The following is a 24,544-nucleotide window of genomic DNA, read 5'->3' on the forward strand; positions in this document are numbered from 1 at the left end:
GAGTCCCTGTGTAAGATGAAAGAAACCTACACACTCTCGTGTGTCGTATATTCGGACGTCTCTATCTGAACATAGTAAGCCTCTTCGAGGACGTGCATGTTGCTTCTCGTTATCTATCTCATCGACAACGTCGTACGTTCAACGTACGTAGTATCCACAACGACGATCGAAACATCGATATCTACTCGCGTCGTTATCCGCGAGCTGCTCGTTAAGTGGTCACGGAAGGTCCAAAAGATAAAAAAATCGTAATTGAAGCATTTATAAATGGTTCGATCCAACGATTGATTCAAGTTTGTCGTCAACGGACCCATGTCCTTTATCGCGCCAGTTCTAACTTTTCTGGAGCAACGCTTCTACCGCGTGCTTACACCGAGCTCGTCTACAGTTTCGATGGACAAAAAATAAATGCGCCAATGGAGAGAAGAGGCGCAGGAAACAGCGAGCAACAGAAAGAGTCCAGGGCTCCGTTCGTTCGTAGATTAAATCACTCGGTCACTTTTCTTTCGGGGAGCCGGCTGGGACAAAGGACGGCGTTTCTTGGAAGAGTCTCGGTCCGAGGCTTGAGAATTAAAATAATATCCGTTCGTTCGGAGATTAATGGCGCCATACCGATGCAATTTTTCTACGATGAGTTGCCGCGCCCTTCTCCTTGTTTCATTTCGATGTTCCCCGTCGCTGGTCTGCTTATCGAGAGCTCGATGTCCGTCGAATCGCAGGAGCTAGCGAATTTGTGCGTTTTTAGTCACCTTATCGTTCACCTCGCGCTACCACGTGGTTTCGGGCTGAGAACATTGAAACCTATCGCCCTGCAACCTATCCACCCTAATCTACGAACGGTTCGTCATCTATGGACTGTCATCGGGATTCTAACCCTACAACCCTTGCATTTCCACGTCTCCTACTCAACTCGCAGCTCGATTAAAATTGATCTCACTTTCACAGGGTCGGTGTGTGCTCGGTATAAATTCGAATGCTGATCACCTCGAACGTCCAAGTTGTCGAGTTTAATAAACTTTGTTACCAGACTGGTGGTTCATTAGTTTCCTCGTGTCCATTACGGTATGTTAAATCGTTGAATCTTAGGTCCCCATTACACGCAACTCGAACGACTTCGCCGCGCACGATGGTCCGTCAGTGAAACGACTACTCTCGATACGTGTGTATATAAACAAAAAGAAAAAAGAAAACAATTTCGCAAAATCGCGTTGACGAAATGCGAAATCACCGTGAGGCCCGTTTAGTACACGACGGTGGCAGGTGCGAACTAGCTGTTCGTGTCTTGTCTCTTCTCTGTTCAGCCTACCGATCATCCTCGCCTCCCGTCCTTCTCGCTTATCCTTCGATGGATACGTCGTTGTCCGGTTCATTGACACCTGTCGAAAGATTCGGGTTTCTCTCTTCGTACCTGACAATTACGCGCACGTGGGGCCAAGCAGATTCGTTGCCACCGCAACTGGCGGACGTTGCTCGTCTGTCTCTCTTCCTTTTGCTGTGTTTTTTTTTTTTTTATTTCTTTGCTTTTTATTGCTCCGTCGTAAAGATTTCGAGCGAGCCAAAAGGGGAACCACGGAGGACGAAAATCGCTTTGTTGGTCACTTATCGAACGCGACGCGCGCTTCCTGAAAGAATTCACGAGATTCGTAGCGATGAAATTTGTTGGGATCGACCGCTCTCTAATTAACGGATTAGCGTCTAGCGGTGAAACGTTGTCGCCGTTAAAAATGAACGGAACTTGTACTTTGTCTCGGTAAGAAATTGCGGTGGAACCTGTATCGTTCGAACCTTCTTTATCTAAATGCTCTGCTATTCGAAAATTGTTTCGTCAGGGCTCGGCGTCTCGGTGTCATCATCTCGCGATGCAAGGCGCGTTTCACCCGGTAGTTGGAAATAGAAATTACGTAAGAAGGACTTAGAAGGGGCCGAGATCGCGTAGAAAAACGTCGCGCACGATAACGACGGGGACCGATAAAGGGTCGACCAGTTTTCTATCGGGAAAGCACGACAAGGAAAGCGTTGATCGCGCGGCTCCGAGCAAGAGATACCCGATGCAAGCGGATAGGGAAGCGTTGCGATATCGTGCAACACGAAGAGGTTTCACTCGATCAGAATCTAGTAGCGGTAGCGTTGTTATTCGAACTGCAAGTCAACGGCCTGGTATCTAAAACAAACACGTGGCTTCAAAGGTTCCTCGAGTGAACAGCGGCTACGAGAGACGAAGACAATGTAGACTAGACGGAGAAAAAGACCCACGGCGTGGGAGGCCAAGGAGGAAATAGAGGATCGCTGACGCGGCCAATATAGAAAGACTCGAAATAGCGGCTGGTCTTACCGTAATTTTTCATGGAAGCTTTGTTTTAGCATTAGTACGTTAAAACGACTTTAGTACGAACATCTAACCACTCCACGCTCTGGAATACCTAATAATTTACTTATCAAAAAACTTCATTTTACGTTCCAAGATTTTTAGTATGTTTCTAATACAGCGACTGAAACTATTACAGTCATTATTCTTGCCTCTAATTGAATGATGTCGATCTGTGTCGATATTCATAATAAAGGATATCGATATATGAAGATTATTTGGACCCTGCGATGTTTTCGGTTGGCTTGACTTCGTCGCAAGAAGAAGTTTCGCACGGAAGGACTTTCCACTTCGTTTATTCGATCCTGTTGACTGCATTCGAATCTCACAATAACTAACTCTGTCTTTCTCTTTATCTCTCGTTTCTGGTCCCAAGAGCGTGCGTTCAGTTAATGAAAGCGGATGGCTTAGACGAAAAAGAAGACGGGAAAAGGGACACCACGCACTCCCTTTTCGCCGCTCTAAAGATAGCACTTCCTTCCTTCTTGCAGGCGCGCAAGCACTTTTTGCGCTTAAACTGTACATTTGTGTCGGCGTAAAACCGAGTTCTTTCCATCGTTGCTCTTAACCGACCAGCCAACCGACCGAACTTTCAATTTGCACGGAATAGGTTTATTCGAGTCACAAGGAACGAGCGGAAAGAGTAAAACAATTCTAGTTTCTTTCAATCTGCATTAGCTGTATTTACACGCTACAGAGAACTTTGTAGATTCGTTAAAAGGACTTGGATAACATTCGACAACGTTAGAGAGAACATTTTCTAAAGAGCTAAGTCGAGCTGCACCACAGCTATATCCTACTTTCGAGCAACAAGTAGAACTTCGTTCACCCTTATCCTCCCTAAGACTAATACCTGATACCGAGTTCATCGCATACCACTGTCGTGTCGAACAACAGTACTGAAAAATCGAGGTCTTTGGCAATGTAACACGAGTAATTCCTATACGGACACGTATTCTTAGGTACGGGACGTAGATCGATAAGATGAGATGTCGGAACTGATAGCCGTAGTAATAACGCGTGACAGGATCTAGAGGATTTTACCTTATCGTAATGAGATCGAGTGTATTAAATATAGAATCATTTTTCGTTAATTTGGATCGATAACGCTATCAGACCCAAGGTTCGTCCGAAGGGAATCAGAATCGTAAAGTTACATCGGTATCGTCGGTTACCGGTGCACTGTTAACAGGTAACTTTTTTCGAGGGCAGGTGACCACGGCCAGGCACGCGACAAATCAAGCTGACCGACTCGCGGACAACTGCGAAACAGTGATTAAAAATGTACACATTCCCTTTTCGTTCGACCGTTCTGATCGACGTTGAACGACACGCGTGGCTTCGCGTTGGAGAAGATCGGAGTTAAATTACGGTACATTCTGGATCGAAATAGTGGATAAAGAATGGCGAATAAATATTTTTTTCTTTGTTACACGCAAAATAAAAATCAAAGTTTGAATTATAGAACGGTCGACAGAGCGTCGATTTATGTATGAAAACATTGCGGTTGTCCTGTAATTTTCGAAGAACAAGATCGTAAGAAGAACAATAATTTTATAGCCCGTTTAACGTCTTCGTAATTCATACGAAATGGAAGCATTACACGGCGAACAGGCGATATTCCCCGGTGAATTAATGCCGATGGCTGTACACCCGTGTATTCTAACCGCGACTAGCCTTAGTTTAGTTGGTCTAAAACGTAACACAACCCACCAAACTAGTTCTGTACTCGGCGGTAACGTTCTCCGCACATGGCATTGTATCCAAGGATCGGCCCCGCATACATATGTACCCCTGCTGCAGGAGCAACGACTGAGCCTTCTGTATTGCTAACGAAATAGAGGGAGAAACTATTCTCTATGAATCGCTCCAATATTCGTACCGCGCCTCTTTCTTGCAGCCCGGCTTCTAAGCAAACCGACCGACCGCTCTCTTGCTCAGTATTCTTTGCTACATTTTGTGTGAACGCAAAATTGTCAACCGTACCTTCCGCACCGTCCAGTACCTCAAGCATCCCAACAGAATTCTAACATTTTCACATGGGATAATTTAATATACGTCTCAACTATCGATATCTGATTTTTATACTGTTTTTAGTAAGACAGATTGTATCATTGAGCTGAATACAATGTTCAAATTACTCTGCAGCTGCTCAGAGCAAAAAAGAAAAATATCGAAACACAGTCTAAAGTTATTCTTTTTCAAGGTGTTAAAAAGGTGTCGCTCTTGTCACTTTCACGCGAGCAGCATTACGCATCGATTGGCATCTCTCGCAGGTACGTGAACGTAACAGCAATTTGTCTTGCTGCCGTTCTACACGAACCGAATTGCTTTGCAATTACATTCACAAATGGCCTTGTTATCCGGTGTCAGCAAGACAATTTGCTCGTTCTTAAGAATACCAACGAGCAGAAATGAGTAAGTTCTTATCTAACCAAAAGTTTATTAAACTTCAGATGTCCTGTACAAGCTAACATCTATATACACCTCACCTCCACAGTTTGTGTAGTTTCTCACTGAAAACCCCTACTAAAACAGAAAAATCTTGTTTCCTTCGGTGTCTTGGACACTTTGATCAACAATTTATCGCATCGAAAGCGCGGACATCGAAGGTGTCGATTGGCGACAAACACGCGCAGAGTAATTCGTCGACGAGTGCGCGTACGCCACTTACGAAGTCGTCAGAAAAATTTACGAACGAATTTACCCGATTAGCATGGCCGTCGTATACGACGAGTGTGACTAACCGATTTCGACGGGCAAGTAGAGATGAAGGCGGTGTTTCATGATGTAAATTTTAACCTCGACGCGGAGGCAAGCGGGGGATCCATACGTCATGCGTGTAGACGCGACCTTGACCACGTTTTTTGGGCGGGAGAATCGACCAACGTGATGATCAAGAGTCGTCCATAGTAGAGTATCGATCTAATTTCACGCGACGAAGACGCAATTGAATACGTAGGGTCATGATCTACGCGACTAACGACGCAAAATTTTAGGAATGTTTGGATGTTTTTAGAACGGTTAAGCTCTGTTCTTTGAAACGAGTCGCGGTTCGTGAAAAATGGTCGTTCTATTTACTAATGCATTCGCTTGCTAACTAATTAATCACCGTCACCTATTCCGTTACGTCAAGTCAACTACGAAATTGTATTCTGTTTCTTCTGACAGATGATTCAATTTTAACGAACATTATTTAAGGATGTGCCTTAGGAGCGTCTAGGCAGAGATATAATATAATATAAAAGTTTGCCCTATCTTACCGTCCGTGACGCTATATTTGTATCGGTCGCTATGATTCGTTTCGATGGAACCTCTCTCGTAGTAATTTTAAACGATTCAAGCTACTATTTTATAAAAGAAAAAAAAGAATCTAATTTCGCGTAATCGCTTAATCTAACCTCTTATCAGACGGACGATTCTACAGCAACTTTTCTATTTTCTCTACACAAATTAGTGTTGCCTTTTGAAGGGAACCCTTGCAATCATATCGATCGACGACAATGCGATTATATTGGCCGACGCAAGCGATTATCAGAAACTTATCTCAAAGGCGAAACCCACACGTGTGACCTTGCCGGCATAACCGGCTTCGCCATCTTGCCGATGCGTGCGCCTCTCTCACCACGTGGATAAGTTTTCCACACGACACGAGCATTCGTAGAATCGGCCTTTTGCGCCGCCGTGAAGTGAATCCGAACGGAAACATTAGTTTGAATGAAAATCTTATTCCACTCTTATCGCACAGTATGCAAAGCTATCTTTAGAGATTCGAACGCGCGATACGATCAAATTTTTCAAAGATAACCGTTTATTCTGGCGGAGATGAACGAATGGAAATTGAAATTGAAGATATTTCAGCGGAAGCATTTCTCGAGGTCGCGAGCAGGGGCTCCCAAACTAACAGACATACTCAGTGGTTCTTCTAAAGCGTAACGGACAACCGGTGATTCTTAATATTTTGCTGTATTCGTTGTTTACGTTCGCGATTACTAGTAACGTCGTACGATCGATCGAAACCACCGTGAGAATCGAATGACCACCGGTACGATACGTCGCGATCGTCCTTTTATCCCGGAATGTAATTGACGATCTGCTCGCTGAATGACACCGTGACGTTGTCATTCGTCCACATTTAGGTTAACGGGAGAAAACATTGTAACATATAACGACGTGGTTATAATACATATACGTAATTGCGTGGATTTGTTTATATACATACAGGGTAGGATATATATACAGGATGTCGATCTCTCGATCGAGACAGGGAAATCAATGAAATTATATACAAGAAATGATGTAAAGCATATATATATGTACAAGCGTGCAAATGTGTATATATTTCTACTCGCAGCATCTTACAAGCTAGCCTCGAAAAGCATCTAAAAAGCATTGCGAATCCGCACGCAGCCATGAAAGAAAAACTCGTACGGAACGAGTCTCTCGAGTGCGCGCGAATTGCGTGAAGCAGGTAAAAGCGTTCTAAATTATCAATCCTTCTAAATCCGTGTGTCTCCGTCCCGTGTGGAGGTTCTCCGTGGTTCAGTCATCGAAACCGATAGCGGGTCCCTGTGGATAGCAGCACAGCAGCAGTAAACATAGCAATATAATACAGTAAACATAGCAATGTACAGAGCGTAGTAAAAAGCAGCGAATGTCTGATTGGTCCGTATCGGCCAAGGAATAGCCGATAGGAAATGGTAGATTAGCGTTCTAACCGATAGGAATATCTGTTGATTGGAAACTCACCGTTAAGTTTGTCGATTGCACGATCCGCCACGGACTGATCGGTGCAGTCGACGAACGCGTAGCCTCCACGTTTCACCAGGATCGTTGTGCACGACAAATTGTGATCCTGGAAGAGTTGCCTGAGGGCACTCTCGTTACAATCCGACGGCAGGTTGCCCACGTAGAGCTTCGACATGCTGGTTGGCTCGCTCTTGGACGCTATGGTGACGGCTTTTCCGAGATACGTCTCGGTCACGTGGTAGGAAATATTTGCAACTCGGATGGCACGCGGCTGACCGAACGATCCGCTGCTGTTGGCGATGGCCCGTTTCGTTGAAACGAGGACGATCACGTCGCGAAAACGGAAGACGACCGAATGTTTCGGGCACTGCGAGACCTCAAGGGGTGAAGAGGAAGGAGGGTGGGGGGCCGAATTCACCGACAGGGACCGTAAGGACGAACTCAACGACGACACACCGCACGCTTCGACACGTCGAGGATCGTAACTGTGTCCTTTGTGCAGGACGAGAAAAAAAAAAAAAAACACGTAACCGCGGCGCAGTCGACGACGTCGGTGTTCTGTTGCTCGCTATCGCGCAAGAGGAAACGAAGAGCGGTGCGGTTTCGTCAGGGTTTCTCCTTTGCAACTTTGTTATCTGTTCTATCTGGTTGTCCTCCGGGCGAATGCGATTGTAATTGCGTAATACTCGGCGTGATTTTCACGGGCTTGCACACCAAAACGAAATAGGCACAGGAGGTATATTTTCGTGACGTCTTTGAACGATCTTCTCAAACGTTTCTGTCCGCTACTGTCTTTTGTTACTTCGTTTCTTCCTTATCCTTCGGAAACCCGGCTCTCTATTTCCCGCTCGCTTCGGTCAACGATAGTACGCAGACCTGACGGTGCTTCCGGTGGCAGTGGATATACGTTCCTCGGACCCAGCTCGATCACACTAAAACCGACGAGGATGACTGCTGACGACCGATCTCGGACGGATCACACGACGAACACGACCGGTGTGTCTTCTCGGAAACGACTCTTCAACTTTTTTAAGTTTAAGGGACGCCGCGGTTTGACCGTTCTCTCGACGATTCACCGTGTACTCAGCCGGACTCTCTCTCGCTCTCTCGCTCTCTCCTCGCCTCTCCTTGCGACTACGACGCACCTTCCTACCAGGCTCTCCTCTCTTTGGCTAGACCACGATACGACGTCCGAGGGGCTCGCTCATTCGGCGGGTTTTCCTTCTCTCTCTGATCACCCGGTAGTTTCATCCTTTCTCTCTTGCTCCTTCGCTATTTCGCGTGCCCTCGTGGTGCAAGGGAGGGAGAGGGCACGGCAATGCGATGCAAACTCGTCACTCTTCTCTCTTCTTTTTTTTTTTCCCTCCTCCTTCTTCTTCGCTCCTTTTTACCCGACGTATAACCTTCCTGTCTCTCCTTGTTCGTGCGTGTGCACTTTCTCGCTCGTTTCTTTTTTATTTTCTTCCCTCTTGTTGTCCGTCCTGTTCTAGCAAACTAGAAGCACCGGGGCGCTTGAGCGGGAAACCGACTCGAAATTCGCGAGCGCCGCGACGTCGATTGGTCGCCGTAGCACCACGTGGCTGCCCCACCGACTCCCGCCTCTGCTCCCGATTGGAGGATTTTTGCACGCCGGTTTTCGCAGCCGGCCGTGCGCATGTCTGCGTGCTGCGACGCTCGCACTGAACACGCGCGCAGACATGCGTGTAAGTAGGCGGCCTCGTTGCATCCGTGTGGCGCCGAGCGTCGCGAGCGCGGCTCGCTCTCTCTTTCTCTCTTCTACCTTCGTATTCGCCGTTTCTACTTCTCTCTCTACACGGTTGCGCGCTCGGTCCCTGCAGAAATCTACCGGGTGTTTTCGGCGAACGGTAGCACGCGGTGAACGAGTTCTTTGCTCCTGCCGTTGGTATGCATATTGAGAATGTTGCACGAATCTATCGGGCAGTTTTTGCTAAGCCCCGCTGGGAATAGACGCGCCTTGGCGAACGAATCGAAGATGCGTATCTCTCTTACGGATTTGCATTTACAGAATAAGTGTAGCGCGAAGAGCCGTGGTTTATCGAACGTTTTGGATACCTTGGGTCCCTTGAATTTGATTTTGTCAGAGTATGCGAATCGTTGTTAGCAGTTGGGCAACTTGGTCTATACTGACGATATTTTCGAGATACTTTTATTTGGTTGAGTTTCCCCTTTTTGGTTAAGCTACGATTCAAAAACAATGGCTCGGAAGGTATATAGACGTATATATTTAGAAAATTCGTTTCGGAACTTTGCAATAAATTGTAATAACTCGAGATGGTAATATTTTGTCGCAAATTGGAACTTACGATGAAAATTAGCACGACAGAGGGTCCAGTAAAATTTCATGTAGATTGAAAAAAGAATGAATGTTAAAAATGAAATTCATGCATACATTCGCATAAAGATTCTTTTTTCTAAACTCTGGTCCCTGCAGGGATCTATCGGGTGTTTTAGAGGAACGGTAGCACGCGGTGAACGAGTTCTTTGCTCCTGCCGTTGGTATGCATATTGAGAATGTTGCACGAATCTATCGGGCAGTTTTAGCTAAGCCCTGCTGGGAATGGACGCGCCTTGGAGAATGAATCGAATATGCGTATCTTTGACACGGATTTGCATTTACAGTGTGCGTAGCATACACGAGCACAGCTTTTTTCTAATTAGTTGCTTATAGTCTAGTTTTCTATTCAAAGGAGTTATCATAGCGACTCCTTAAACATTATTTTCTATGTTACGCTTTATGAAAATAGGGAAGTGTATTTGGTTTGCGTTCAAAATAGATAACAAAGATATGAGAAAAATATTAAAGATATAAATATACAAATGTGTAACAAAAATGTAACGCATACTTCATTTTTCTGAATAATTTCGTTCGTTTGGTTTTGGTAGTGGCAGAGCGTCGAGCATTTGATTAGAATGGCGTGGCTCGTGGTGATGAAATTTTATTCCCAGAGAAATAGGTCGAGCGATTTTATGTAGATGAATTTTCAGGCTTTCGGTACCGCTGCACAGTGCGCAGGGATAGACAAATTCGTTCTTACGTTAGAGCAGTGCCGTACCCACAAAGGGGTGGAGTGAGACAGCTGGCTACGTGCCCAGGGTCAGGGTGCTCAGGGTAAGAGGTTCAAAAAGGAAGAAACTGCGTGCATGTTGCTTCTATTCACCTGCCTTGCTTTAGCGGCAACGTAAGACGCGGCTAATAAATGAGGATTAATTAGCTGGATGCGTTGCTCCGTCCGTAATTGACGCTTGATTAGGTTGGAGAAACGACGTTCATATCAGATTATTAACAGGGCCGATGTAACGGTTTGAATGCATTTCGTTACCATACGTTAGTGAAACAGAACTGCAGAACAATTATCTGTACAACTGAGTAGCGAATATACTTATTTTTAATTACTGAAAATATATCTATAGAACTGAAGCCAACATTTTTTTAAGACAATACGTGCTTAAATCTTAGGCGTTTCGTGGTCCTTGAAAGAAAGTAACATAGCGTTAGAAATTTTTAGTTATTTTATTTTCGTTGATTAGCACGCAAATGAAGCGAAAAATAGCGCATAGCGGGTAAAAATTACGTTCAGAAATGGAGGAACGCTTCGGAATATAGTCGACTACATTTCGGTGTGCCATCCGGTTTTCGTGTTCCCCTACATACCCCTCACAATTTTAGAACGCCTATTCCGACCCTCCGGTAGCTTAGAACTATTCGATTACCCCTGTCCACCGTTTAATGGGGGCGTCCTTAGAAACGTATGGAAAGGAAATTTAGCCACAGGATATTATATACACTCTTCTAGCTTGCACAAAAAATCCAAATTTCGAAGAAACATTACCGAAATTTTCATTCCTGCTATTATCCTATTTATTTCTTAACCGTGCTGTTAATGTTCATGTTATATAAATAAATATTTCTCTTAAAAATATAAATAAATTTTTCCTTCTCATACGGTGAAATTGGCCATCGTCCTCGCATCGTCTTCTTGTTCATTTTCAGTGTGCTCATATTTTATTTATTTCCAATCCCAACCTCCACTTGTTAATTCCACCAAGTACACTCAATATAATTCGGCGGATACCTCCCTTGTTCATTTATTTCGTTAACGTCGGTTCATCGTTTTAGTGGTCGTGCTGTCCTTGCCCTTTAACGGCGCGTGATACGTTCTGTGCTTCCTCTCGGTCCCCTGCGAATAAAGGAAAAGGGAGTTGGGAAAATCCAAGCACCGGGAAATGAATTGGAAAGCTGCTGCACAGTCTCCTGGGCTCGCAGCTGTCGCGCAGTATATTATGCGATTTTACTTCTGCCGAGTCGAAAGTGCGATCTGCATCTGTGACCTGGCGGCTGTTTCGCATTATGAACAGAATGCATTTTCTGCGGCAAGATTTTGAAAACGAGAGTTAAGGACGGAATCCCCGTCTCGCTAAAATCGATTTTCATCCTTCTCTATGGAAAGTCATTTATTCTTGTCCCTTTCTTCGCGTGGAGAGTGCCTCCTGTCGATAGAGGACACTCGACCCACAAAAGTGTTGCAAGTCTTGCAATTTTCACAAGTAGGAAGGTCCGCAAGTAAGAAAATAAATTTATTACGTTTCGACTGGCAACTTTGAGATATTTTCGTGAGCCCACGATAAATTTAAATCCAAATTTATAAAGTTGATATAGTTACCTTTGATCAAATCTTCGGTTTCTTTTTTAAATTTTGTTTACGTTTAACTAGAGCTCGAGAAAGAAACATTTTTTATATTCCACATTGCAGCATTGCAACTTAGAATACGTATTACCAGCGCTTCGTGACCGTTGGTAAGTTAGGTTTTAGGAGGTCCCTTACTTGCCAGCACAGCAGCTGCGGTTTCTATACCAGCTTCCCGAAATTTCGTCCCGCATCTGTCGCTAGAGGGTTTCCGGGTAGAGATGAGAAAAAGGCTTATCTACGTACAAATTTCATCGCAATCGTAAATAAATCGCTATACTGTTTATTTTTCTATTTATTCTTCGAATTTGGGGTAAACTTAACGGAGACGCTCTGCTTTGCACAGAAGTCCTCCTCGGGAGGAATGATAGACCAAGAAAATCGTAATAAATTTTCTTTCAAATTTTCCTCGAGATCAGGAACTCCTTATCGCCAACAAGCATTCCAGAATTGTTCTTAAACGCCGATCCGAGGATAAGAATGGCGAAGACCTTCGACAATATTTGAAATCGAGCGTCTCGAGAAGAGAGCAGACGGAAACGAGTGTGAACTTGAACAACAAACATCGTAAACGACGAGAGTTTACGAGAAGAAATAAAACGAAACCTCTAGAAGGATTTCCATTAGCGACGCCTTTAGACTTTTCACTTGATCCGACCGAGCCGATTCCACGAAACGAAAACTACCGACATTGTCCGAGAAAGAAGTCGCTGGCGAGTGTTGGTCTGTGCCAGCGTTTTCTAAACCCTATGGAACATTATACTTTAGAAAAATCATATAAGAGCTTTGAAAAATTCATTATTTCGAAATCACAGCCAGACACTTTATTTTTATTTCTATGTATATCTAGATAGGATTTCTGTTGTGGGAAAGCGCAAAGTCCATTTTTTCAGTTGTTCAACCTGCATTCTTCGTTTGAAAACGTTCGAGGGTAACAGTAAATTTGAGTTAGTAGAATTATCTACTACACAACTATAGTTTTCGTTTCGAATCACTGTCTGGACTGTATTTAGATATCCGTGGTAGCCACCATTGGCAGACGAGACACCAATGTCTTCTTCGTACCAGCTGAACCCTGCGCGAGGAATAGATTCGGTGAACATCGAAGGTTTCCGCCGCGTGGCGAGATCTAATCTCTTCGGGGTCGCTCGCTACACCCTCGCCACGGTCTTCCTTCGTAGACAATTTGGAACAGCCTGTACCAACAGACTAATGAACAGTTGGTTCCTATTGGTGGAAGGCGCCTGCGTTTAGGCCTCGTTACGTTACGGTAGCGCAGCTGGCATTGCCCCGGATGGCCTGCCACCCAGCAAACCCCCTCCTCCACCCTTCTTTCCTTCATCGTTTCCCCTCTTTTTCGAAACGATCCCGGTGCCCCAGCCTATTTCTCTAGCGGCTCTAGGCCCTCCAGGCCTAGAAAACTCTGTTCCCCGAGCAATAAATCGCCCCGCGCCCACGAATGATCGGATAAAATACGAGCAGCACGCGGTCATTGTACGCGTTTTGTGTCAGAAGACGAGGAGGCTCTCGCCAGCTCCTCGGATTCGGGGTTGTTTGGAAGTTTCTCTTGGTCGCAGTGGGACGAGAAAATTACGCCCCGATTGCCGAGAAATAACCACTACGCGGGGGTAAAATTTATGCGACGGATAGGGAGAGTAAGACGCGTACCCTTGGCTCCTGCAATTCGTCGTAAACGGGGCAGCGGTTTCCCAAACTCTTTTAGTCACGGAACATTTTTCATCCGACAATGCCTGCGCTTAAGAAACACTTGTATTCCTTTGTGGCATGGAAGAATATTAAGGCGAAAGCACCTGTGGTGGACGCCTTTCAGGATTTTCTCCCGAGGAAATCTGCCGCTTCTCCTTTGTCGGGTATAGAGGAATATTAACCCTTGCTGTCCTGCGACGAGTAAGACACGACAGCGCTCCAATGAAATCAGAAAATCTGTACTGCAAAGAGTTAAGAAGCACCTGCTGTCGACCTAAAGGTTGTTTTCTCTGTCAAAACTACGTTTTCTTTACATCTTGTCGAAATTAGCGTACCGAGTACATGCAGTCAGACAAAAATGCGGTAGGAAGTTTTGGCCAATTTTTTGTCTGGAGCCTCCGTAAAATACTTCAACACGATGTATTCTGACACGTTATTTTATTCTGATATATTCGTCGTAGTATCTCCGTGTGTTCTTCTCTTTCCGGTCGGCGAGAATTAATTGGACTATTCCTGGAGAAATAACGATGTTTGCCAGAAAGATGGGCGTAATTCCTTATTATAACACTTTCGTTCACCCGTGGCTTCTTTCGAGCTGGTGGCACCTAGAATCTGTTGGTTCAGAAGGCGTACAAGGGCGTAGTTCCGCTTTTTTTTTCACTCCCCTCTTACCAAACAGTTTCTGTTTTCCGACTGATTTTGTTACGTACGGAGACTTTACTCCGTTTTCGTAATTTCTATCGAACCTCCCCTCCGTAACGTTTGTCCTTTCGAGCAGATGTGGTCGCGGCCCTCTGATAAAGTTTTACCGAGGAAACGGAGCGAGCCGCGGTACTGATTTCCACGAACAAATATGAGGTACGTACCTCTACGCATCTTCATATAAGAGCATCATAGGACCGACTCCCACTGCCGTTTTAACGGAATTTAGGGTATATAAGCCCATGCGTTTTGCGTCGTTAACCATACGTAGGTTCGTCCATGACCACGCATCCTTATTAACAAATTATCGAAAAAAAAAAAAAAACAACAAGAACTATCCTCGGCTTCACGGACGAAATAAGCCTCTCAGCCCTCGGCTCGTAACAATTTCCTCGTGATCGCTATAGTAGGCAAGATTTCCTACTTTATCATCCAGCGTGGCAGCTGCGCCCGTTACGAATGCCGTGGTAACGAGCGCATCCAAAGGATCGGGGAATCCATTATCCCGCCGTGAAATCGAAAGAAAAAAGTTGGCGGTTCACAAAAGGAAAGGATCTCACGGATGGATCCCGCGACGACAGTGTCTGGGGGTTGCCGTGAGTTCTCTTTTGATGAATATCTCGACACGAATCCGCCGCGTTTTTTTTTTTTTTTTTATGGAGTGTCCTTGGGTACCATCGATGACTCCTGCGCTTGATCTGCGTCGTATCGTGAAAATGTGGTCGAGGAAAGGCGTACTACCTGGCTCTTTCGCTCGATCGCATCTGTATTGTCCCTAACCGTTTTTTTGCCATTTCTTGCTTTTAAATACGCTTTTAATATTTTTTTGTCACGTTTGGCATAAGGTTCAGCGACAGGAGAAGGAAGCGTTTATTAACGCGACATAATACTGTTGCAAACTGCATCGGGACCTTTCAGCCTCTAACGGTTCCTCGTCCCTGGGAGTAGCACGCGTTTCTTGTACCAGATGGAGAACAGGAAAGGATAGTAATAATGTCTTTTGTGGTCGCGCCGCGTTAAAATAGGACAGTCGTTTGATGAGCTTAAATTAGAATAGCAACGGTCACCGAAAGACACTACCCCTTTCTCAGGACGATTCACCTCAAACTATGTATAATGACCGAATGACAGAGGACGATAGAACGTTCCAGACCGCATCTATCCCTCCGTAATTCGCTATTAGGCGTTCAAACTATTTCCTACGGCGGTCGTGCTTCCTTTTACGAGTCGTTTGAATAGACACACCATCCTAATTCGTATCAATTTTGTGCGTTTTCATGCGCTGACGGTTACGGTGCGTTAAGGAGGAAGTCTTTTCTTTGAAGAATCGAAAATGGCTACTCAACGTTACTAAGTAAATTGCAATAACGTGACTCTGATTAAGATTTGTTCTTGAATCCTTTGCACTCGAGAGATGACACTCGGTCACCACTAAGTTTGACGCAGTAAATCGACCAACAATAATGTTTGTTTACGTAAACGTAACGTGAAAACGTAAACGTTTTCGCGAAAACAACGGAACCAGTTGAAAATGGCGTGCACCACGCGGATCCAACCGCGTGGCTCATGCATACGCTGTACCTATATGTAGGTAGACACGTACGTGCACATATGCTAGTTGTAGGGGCAGGTTCGAGCACCAACCTTCGCAAAAGGGCCCGGCGTATTAATGGCGAATGAAAATTCGCAAACTCGCGAACTCTGTGCAGATATCTCGAGTTCTCTTCGTTATTAAATACTAGAAATAATTCCATTTTTACGTAGAATATCAATAATTTAAAATTTGTTGCGAGGGAATGTAATAAACGTGATTATTTTGCTGCTCGAAAATTGATTTTATTCGATAAAAACGGAAATAAATACCTCAATTTTATGTTTCTTTAACCGTTAGCTAGACTTAACTATTGACGAAGACTTCAAAAATCTCACACAAGTTGATCGATTTGAAAGTATTCAACGAAGATCTCCTGAAACCCACATTGACGGGGTTTCTTCATGTGCACAAATGACATTCGCCCTAAACGATAGTGTCGGGAATTTTTAAATCTTATGTTCTACCATCCACCGTACGAGTATCAAACGCTATGCTCCATCAGTACAGCGACTTAAAAAAGAACAACCCAAATACATGAATGCTTCTCTTTTCTTCCGCAACTCCATCGTACTCGCAGCAAAACTCCGCAAGAATAATATGGCCAAGTCATCGCGACACCGCTTCGTCCTGCACAAATTTACAACCTACGTTACTACCATCCCAAACAACGAATGCCATTTATTTCCGGGCCCTGCGTTTTCCGTTTTCACGAGTCGTAAATTATTCTCGGATTACGCCAGGCCAAACTCGAGATCTAACTGTTTCACGAACCATGTTCTCTACCCAAATTTTCTTTCCGTCGAAACTCGCGGTCGGAATTCGACCTGGCGTTGTTTTCCTGGGTTCCCTTCGACGATGGGCAACGCGATTCCCCAGCGGCCAATGGCGGCCCGTACAGGAGCAGCGACTTCATGTCGCTGCACGTGAACTCGTGGTACGCGCGTACGCGTGCACTCACACGGTATCGAGCGTACGCCTATCAAATTATTGCGCGTTGCGTAACGCGGGATTGGTTGAAGTCACAGGAGAGACGAGATAGACGTAATCTCTCTCCCACTCTTTCCTTTCGAACTCTCGTTCTCCCGGAAGTCGTTCGTGGACAAGGGGCGCAGAAGGGGACTCTTTCATCCACGAATCGACGCTGTGCATCGTTGCACCGCTTTTGTTGCATGCAACTCGTCGTCACGAGGGGAGCCAACAACAGACATCCTCTGTATGCTGCTCTGCTACCTCGTGGTGGGGGTATCCTCGTGGAGGGGTTGGTGCATACGGGAGGGGGGTAATGCACTTTGCACGCTCGTGAACTGCAGCTTTCGATGCCACGTCCGACATTTGTACGGTATTTTTGGTACACGCTCAATGGTCGCCATCTCCTGAATTCTTTTAATGGTACGATTTTGGGCAGTTGCCTGAACTGAATCGCGTTAAACATTTTTTTTATATTATTATGTTTTCACGTGGGAAATGTTATCCAGGAAATTTCACATTGCTGTCTGTTGTTTCTATCATAACTGAGTCTAAGTAAATCGTTGGAAATAAATTATATCCCCTTCGTAAAATAAAATACGACCTTTCAGGAATTGTAGAACGATGAATAATTAATGTATTTTGACTTGGCATTATAGTAAGCATACGTTAATAACACATGTTTTACTCAATGCATTCCTATCGAACATAGTCTATTTAATGTGTTTCTAATGTAAAGTATTCGATGTAATACACATGTAATTTTCATCGAACAAATAATAAAATAAATCGTGTCTTATACTTTATTCGTTACTTTCTCTGTTAGAAAATACGTAAGTAACACGCTCTCGATCGTGGACTTCATTACAGATCCGTAGCAGACGTCTATTGGCGGACGTACCGTTGGTGGGGCGATGGCAATGCACATTTACGCATGCCGCAAACGAGGTCTTGCATCGTGCATCGCATATTTGACGCCGTGTGGGAGAGAAACTGCACGATGGTGGGGTACCACATCCCGCGTTCAAGCGAGGGGTAATGCACTTTGCCAGCGGTGCATGAGAACTGCAACGGACATTGGTACGCTATACGCTTTCATACTAACTGACATAAAATTAAATTTTTTTTAGCTATATTATTTTAAATGCCTCTGCAAAAAATACTTGAATTATAACTCTATGAAGAATTTCAGTTATGAAATATCATCAGGACCTCCAAAATAACTAATTCCAATTTTTACAATTACTTGGAAAGATGTTTCTTCAATTTCTATTTAACAAATAACGACTGGGTTCTGGATACGACTTCTGAACAATAAGCTCTGTAATTTGGGAATGAAGCAAAGGTTCTGGTGCATGTTTACGCTCGCTCTTCATTGTCTGGCTTTTGTCTCGATTATTTCCAAATGTCATATAAAATCTTGAACTGCAAGCGACAGTTCGTTTCCCTGAAATACGGTGCGATTATATTTAATCAGTTGTGCAACTGAATATTTTCCAGGTTCTAGATTTCTATTTTGCCTCCTTGATGTTCTCTGACGCATTTTACCGCTAAATTTCTTAAACGTGGTACTTGTTTATGCCAGTAAACATTCTCACTGGCGAAACTTTGTCGTATTCATGGGAAGGTGTTCCTTCCATTCATTTTAATAGTAGAGCGAGAACAGAGGCGTCTGGAATTCGATACTTGAGAGAAAACAGTGGGAAAGGAAACCGATGAAAGTAAAACTTGTCGTTTCTTCGTTCGTGGTTTCCTTGCCCGGCAGAATGGCGTCGTTTCTCTCGAGAACGTCTGAACCAGGCGTTCCCCAAACTGCGTTTTGTGCACTCTGCACAAATGTTGCGTGGTAAATCTGTTAGAACTATATACGGAATTACAAGAAAAGAAAAACAAAACTATAAAATGAAGACAATTGAAGTTCTTTATTGTCCGTAAAAAAATTATTTAGATTGTAGCAGACCAAGAGCTACAATCGAATATTATCAAAAATATAATGTATGACGTGTAGTGTATTATTATACATTAAGGTATCAAGGAAATTTCAAGGTCTCTTCTATGTATCGTATTATACGATACAGCAAAACGAAAAACGTTACGCTACGAAGAAAAGTTCGGGAATCGCTGGCCTAGACTTTCGTTCACTGTATGTATACACGTCCGTAAGCCTGAAAAAGGAAAGTTGTCCTGGGTATCATCTGCCTTGGTGGATCTCGCGAGCGTTCGGGCGGGGGCAGGCCGGCAGGCGCGGTAAAAGTTTCAAGAGGGTGAGTCGGGAAAGCGTCGAAGGGGAGAGATATTGGGTGTAAAAATAGAAAGGGCGGAAAGCCGCGCGCGGAAACGCCGGGAAAGTAGGGGCACCGGGCTCGTTACCAACGAGGATGGACGATACGGCGAGAAAGAGAGTGAGAGACAAAGTGGCGGGAGAGTTTCCCTGCCGACGAGCGGGTAAGAGAAGAAGCTGACGGAGCGAAAGGGGACAGATAAAGAGGAAATATGTATACGTGACAAGAGCGAAAGGGGCCAGAGAGAAAGAAAAACCGTGTCCAGGATAGCTGAGAAGAGAAAGCAGATCCCACAAAGGGAAAGAGAAGAGTGTGCTGGCGGGAGGTAGGGGAAGTTCTGGGAGAGGGTTAGCGGACGGTAGGCACGGGCTTTCCAAGCCGACAGGGGTGAGTCACCCTGTATTAACGAGGGGCTACGCCCATTTAAAAGATGGCTGTTTCCCGATTGACCAATTAGATTTCGCGAACCGGCCCGTGTCGAAAAAGCGCGGCAAATGTGACCCTCCTGGCCACCCTGTCGCAGGGGTTTCGCTGGAGGGATGCTTTTATGTATTTATATCTCCTTTTTCCCCCTTTCGGCGCACGCGAAAAAAATTTTCCCCGCGCCGTGCACCACCGGATCTCTCCGCGCCCTTACAATTTCTCCCTTTATTTTTTCGCCGCGAAAGTCCGTGGCGGAAAACGATGATCCGCTTCCGGTAGCGCGCATCACGTAGGCAACCATGCCACGGGCCTAATTTCTTATCTGGTACGGGAAATTTTTAATAACGAAACAAAGATGTAAAAGAGTGCTCCAAATGGGACTTTGACGATTTGTTTTTTAATATAAAAATGTACTATGCCTTTAATAGTATAATGCACTTTGTCATTAAAAAATAAAATCCTAACGCCCCTTTTGGAAATCCTTTTACAATCCAGAATAAAAAAAAAAAAAAAAAAAAAACAGCGCAAATGTCTTAAGCCATAATTTGCAGTGGATACTCGTTGAACTTTTTAACTCTGTATTTTAAATCAAACATTTTGTAACTACGAAATAGTCTGGTTTCAAGTAAAAGTTAAGTTTATAGTTGCGAATTGGAAACCTTGCGAAGTGTATATTCGATCTTAAATAATGCAAGAACTTCGACGAATCATTGCGTCAATGAACTTCGGGGAATTCTTTATGGCGTGTCTTTCGCAACGGAACTTCATAAGTTTATACATCGACCGCGCGATTAGTGTGACCAGAAAGTTAATCGTTAATATCCTATCGCGTTAGCGACGAATTCGATATTTTTCTCATCTGTCTGTCCTAATATTTGCTTCCTTATACCAAACGATTTCCTTCACGGCTACGTTCCCTATCGTCACAGGAAACGAAGAATTTTCGGGTGATATCGTTAGATTCCAGGGTTTGTATAATTTCGTACAGTATTTTTATCGTAGCCCCTTATCTGTAGAAAATTATTTTACCCACGAGTTTCTTGAACTTCTTATCGGCTTAGTAGCTTCCTGCTTCACGAAATACTCGCATTTCTCAATGTCTATGAAGTAGCTAAGAGGCTTTAATTTTATTTAGTCACACTCCCTGTCTCAACATTAACGTAACACACGTTTCAATATTTAATTTAGGTCTTCTTTCACATACAAAAATATACTCTGCAACGATCATAAAATAGAAAAATTAGACTGAAACAGACCCTGAATTTGCCTGACTTCTAATTTTTTTATGATAGATTTCTAGATTACGCTTGTCTATGGCGGAGAAGACCCAATCGCATGCTTTTGTTCGGCGTCCAATTGACAAATTACTATCAAATTCAACCGACTCTATCCGCAACGTATCCTCATAGTCGATCTTCGCTAGGCGAGCTAGTCCTACGCCCATGGGTTCCTAGAAGCCAGCATGTTCAGGGCTCGTTGGGCGTGTATGGACGCTTGTGCGTCTGTACGCGTATCCGACCTAACAGCACTCTAGGGTGGCATATCGTGGATATGCGTTGGCCTGGTACAGAATTTTTAAATCTTCCGCAGCCCGTCCAAGAATTTCCTAACTGAAGTTTACTTAGCGGTCGGGAAACACTTTTGCCTGGAAATTCCTTTACCTGCTGCACCGTGAAAAGGTGCAGTTCCCTTCGTAGGAACCATTCCTTTTTTTAAATCGTACACGAAACGTTCGACAGACCAGCGAAAACGCTCTAGAAATAACTTTTCAGTGGCACGATTTTTGTTCGACGAACTTTATAATACGATTCGACTTGTTTCGGACGCTACTACATTTTATTGGACCACAATTTGACAGAATTTAGTTTTAGAAAGGGATTTATGTACATACCTAGTTTCCTATTGAAGGTATTAGTTACACTCGTGTATATTTTACAAAATCGTAAGTTTAGTTTTACGTTTGTTTATTAACTTTTCAAATGAAATTGTACGATAAAATTGTAAAGAAAATTAGGTCTGATGCACCAAGCCGTCTGTCTGCAATTGAATAAATCATCCGGTACACTCTATATTTATAATCATGCTGGATGTATCAGCCACGCACACGTTGAAAGGGTCCAGGAGTTATTCACCGCTCGAAATGGTTCGACAAGTTAGTTTCCACCCGGAAGTAGTTCTCATAGTCGACGAAGAATTTCTTTCTTGTGGTATTGGTAAGGGGGTTGAATGGACGTGCGAGGCACAGCTGAATGGCTAACGAGATCTTCTCTCGTTTCATAGGCATTAGGTACATGCACGTGTATGCCACCATTCATACGATGGAAACGCTCCAATACACGCATCCTTCTGGTCCTTCCAGGAGCGTATCGATAGTTGGCTCGTAAATCTCCTGCAAAGTTTAAACTGGAGGAGAAGCCAGCTCCCGTCTGCGAAGCTTTACTTTTCCGCCTGAGCGTCGTTTTTATCTAGCATTTTAATCCTCGAACAGGTAACATCGCGACTAGGAAAAAGAAAACCTTCCAAGAAGATTTAAGAAGGCTATATTTTATTTCGCGTGAAACTAGGACGTCTAAACGTTTCAATTTCAACGCTTCGTCGCCGATCGAGACTCAAATCTTTTATATCCTGAAATAAAGAAGGCTGAACTTACACCACTCTCGTCTCCATCGTGTCGTTAGAAAGTTATGGACGTTGTCGTCTACGAAAGAGACGAAATCGATCGCTGCCTGCATTTCCTGATCGGTCCGCTCATCCTTATTACCGATTCCCAAGAAGATGGAGGCTCGATAGCGCGCGCACGTAAATTCGGGGAAACTGGGAGCAGGGTTTCACGGTCCCCTCGTATAATTAGCTCACAGGCCTGGTTGTATACTTCTTAGACACACGTATCGCAGGTAAAAAGCACGTTGGAAGATGGAACAGAGACGGTTGCACGTGCTTCGTTCACCGAGAGAGGTTGGTACACGGGTTCGCAAGGACACCGGCCCGGTTTCTCCATCGGCCCGCGTAGACGCGCATAGAGAGTCGAGATTCAAAGAGCCCGGCTCGCCATTTGCAATCGAAAACAAAAAAAAAAAAGGGTAAGAGAGAGAATGAGAGAGAGTGGAACGACGAACAAACGGATTCGACTAAGGGGCGATTCCCCGCTCGGGGTCGTTACCCCCTTTCGGATTTGGGTCACCGCTCGAAGGGCGCTTTGATTCGACATCGATGAGAAAATTCGTGTGATCGTGCCAATAGGACCTTGTTCTGTACAGCTAACCCTCGTGCAGCGCGATGGTTGCGCGCCACAAAAATTCCGCCTCGAGTAAACCGCGTTACGCGAAACTCACTTCTCGCGCGAAACTAGAGGTGATTTTCTTTCCTCGAATCGAATAGAAAGTATGGAGATTATTGTAAATGATCACGGTTTGAAAAGTAGCGAGATTTATTTCAGTTTTTAGAAATATCAATTCCTGGCCGCGGTAAAGACAAAATGGAGACGAGAGAATTCCGTGAATCGTTTTGTGAAATGTATCTCAATTTAGCAATTTTTGCCATGAATTAGACAAATTGGTATTTTAGTAGTTGTAACGTGCTTGCATTCGAACTAAGACACATGGTTTTCTGATGTATGAATATAATCGATAAATATACAGTCGATCCCATAAATATTCGTATCCTCTACGTCTACGTTGAAAAAGATTGGCTAAATTAAATAATAGTTTTAATATTACCAAATGAATTTTTCATTAGAATTAATATTTATGGGACTGACTGTATAACCGAGAACTTTTAATAATTGTTTGTTTGAGATCTTTATGGATGTTTATATTAATATCCACGTTTCGAATGACTAAATTTGATCGAAAATTGAGACAGAACGTGGACGTTTGTGGAAGATTCAATTTTAATTCTGTAACGTATCGACGTTCTCGATTTCCGTGGCGTCGTGCCTCCTGGAAAACTCATGGAGCGCGTTAGGGCTTTTCGGGGGTCGTTCCCCTCTTTTCTCGTTCCTCGTGTTCTCAATATCGACCTCGCTTATATTTTCTCGACCCAATGCGAAGGGTCGTTGGCCCCCCTCCTTTTCGCTCCCGGAAATCGTGGCTCATGTCTCTCAAAAGCGGCCTCCAACAATGGATTTTATTTCCATTGCAGTTTGCGACCTTCTTTATCTCGTTTTGCAGCTAGCTTTGCTACGTTTACATCGCTGATTCCTATCGTATTTCTTCTTATATTTCTAGTTTAATTCACTCCAATACCTTGTCTCACTTCGCACGAGTGACGATTTAACGATAATGTCATGAAACTGAGCCAGAGTTTTCAAGATCAATGTTCGTTTTCTTACAGAACAGGGATATAAGATTGCGTAATATGTACACGTTTGAAACGTGAAATTGCCTCAGATCGATAAACTCCGCTTTTTGAGAAATCCTAAATTTAAGTGTCAAAGCACTTGGTATAGTCTGTTGGCGAGAACATTAAACTAGGAAAATTTCATCAATTTTATAATCTATACGCACGTTTATATTTCTAGTTCTTCATTTCTCATGAAATTAGATCACAGTTCCCGAAGAGGGTCGCGTAGACGACCATAACGCGATCAATCTCGTCTTTCCTCTTCCTGTTGCTGGTTCGGACGAAAATAAGTATTCCCACGACCGCGATTTATCAAAAACACGGGCGGCTTAAATAACTATTATCAGCGTCGAATTCGTACGAGTCGTCGAGACGAGGATGCAGCCATAGATCAACAATTTCGCTCCGTTAGGATGACCCGTTAGGTTTCTCTGCCTCGACCGTGGACTTCCGAAACTCGAGGCTCGCAATAAAAAGACCCGAGAACTTTCCCAAACATTCGTGACCGCGGTTCTAGCTGAAAACGAACAACGACGATTTACGAGCCGGTCGTCCAGGCCCAGAAGAAGGTTAAACATTTTTTAAGAGCGTTCCGTGACCGTTTCAATAACGCGATTTCTCCTAATAAGCTCGTCCCGATAATTGGGGAGGACGAGCAAAAATTCCAGCGAAAAGTTTCCTCGAAAAAGGATCAAGAGGGTCTTCCACA

General features: G+C 44.1%; 1 protein-coding gene across 1 annotated transcript in view; it reads right to left on the reverse strand.

Annotated features, from left to right (window-relative positions):
- Positions 1-8,932, reverse strand: part of LOC128895395 (insulin-like growth factor 2 mRNA-binding protein 2) — an 81,279-nt gene extending 72,347 nt beyond the window's left edge. Inside the window, exon 1 of the mRNA XM_054157945.1 lies at positions 7,115-8,932. Coding sequence (XP_054013920.1) covers positions 7,115-7,289 — 175 coding nt within the window. The 5' untranslated portion in view covers positions 7,290-8,932. The remainder of the gene's footprint in view (positions 1-7,114) is intronic.
- Positions 8,933-24,544: the final 15,612 nt, after the last annotated feature.

The sequence above is a fragment of the Hylaeus anthracinus genome, unplaced genomic scaffold, assembly GCF_026225885.1.
Source record: "Hylaeus anthracinus isolate JK02 unplaced genomic scaffold, UHH_iyHylAnth1.0_haploid 5, whole genome shotgun sequence".
In the NCBI taxonomy this organism is placed as follows: domain Eukaryota; kingdom Metazoa; phylum Arthropoda; class Insecta; order Hymenoptera; family Colletidae; genus Hylaeus; species Hylaeus anthracinus.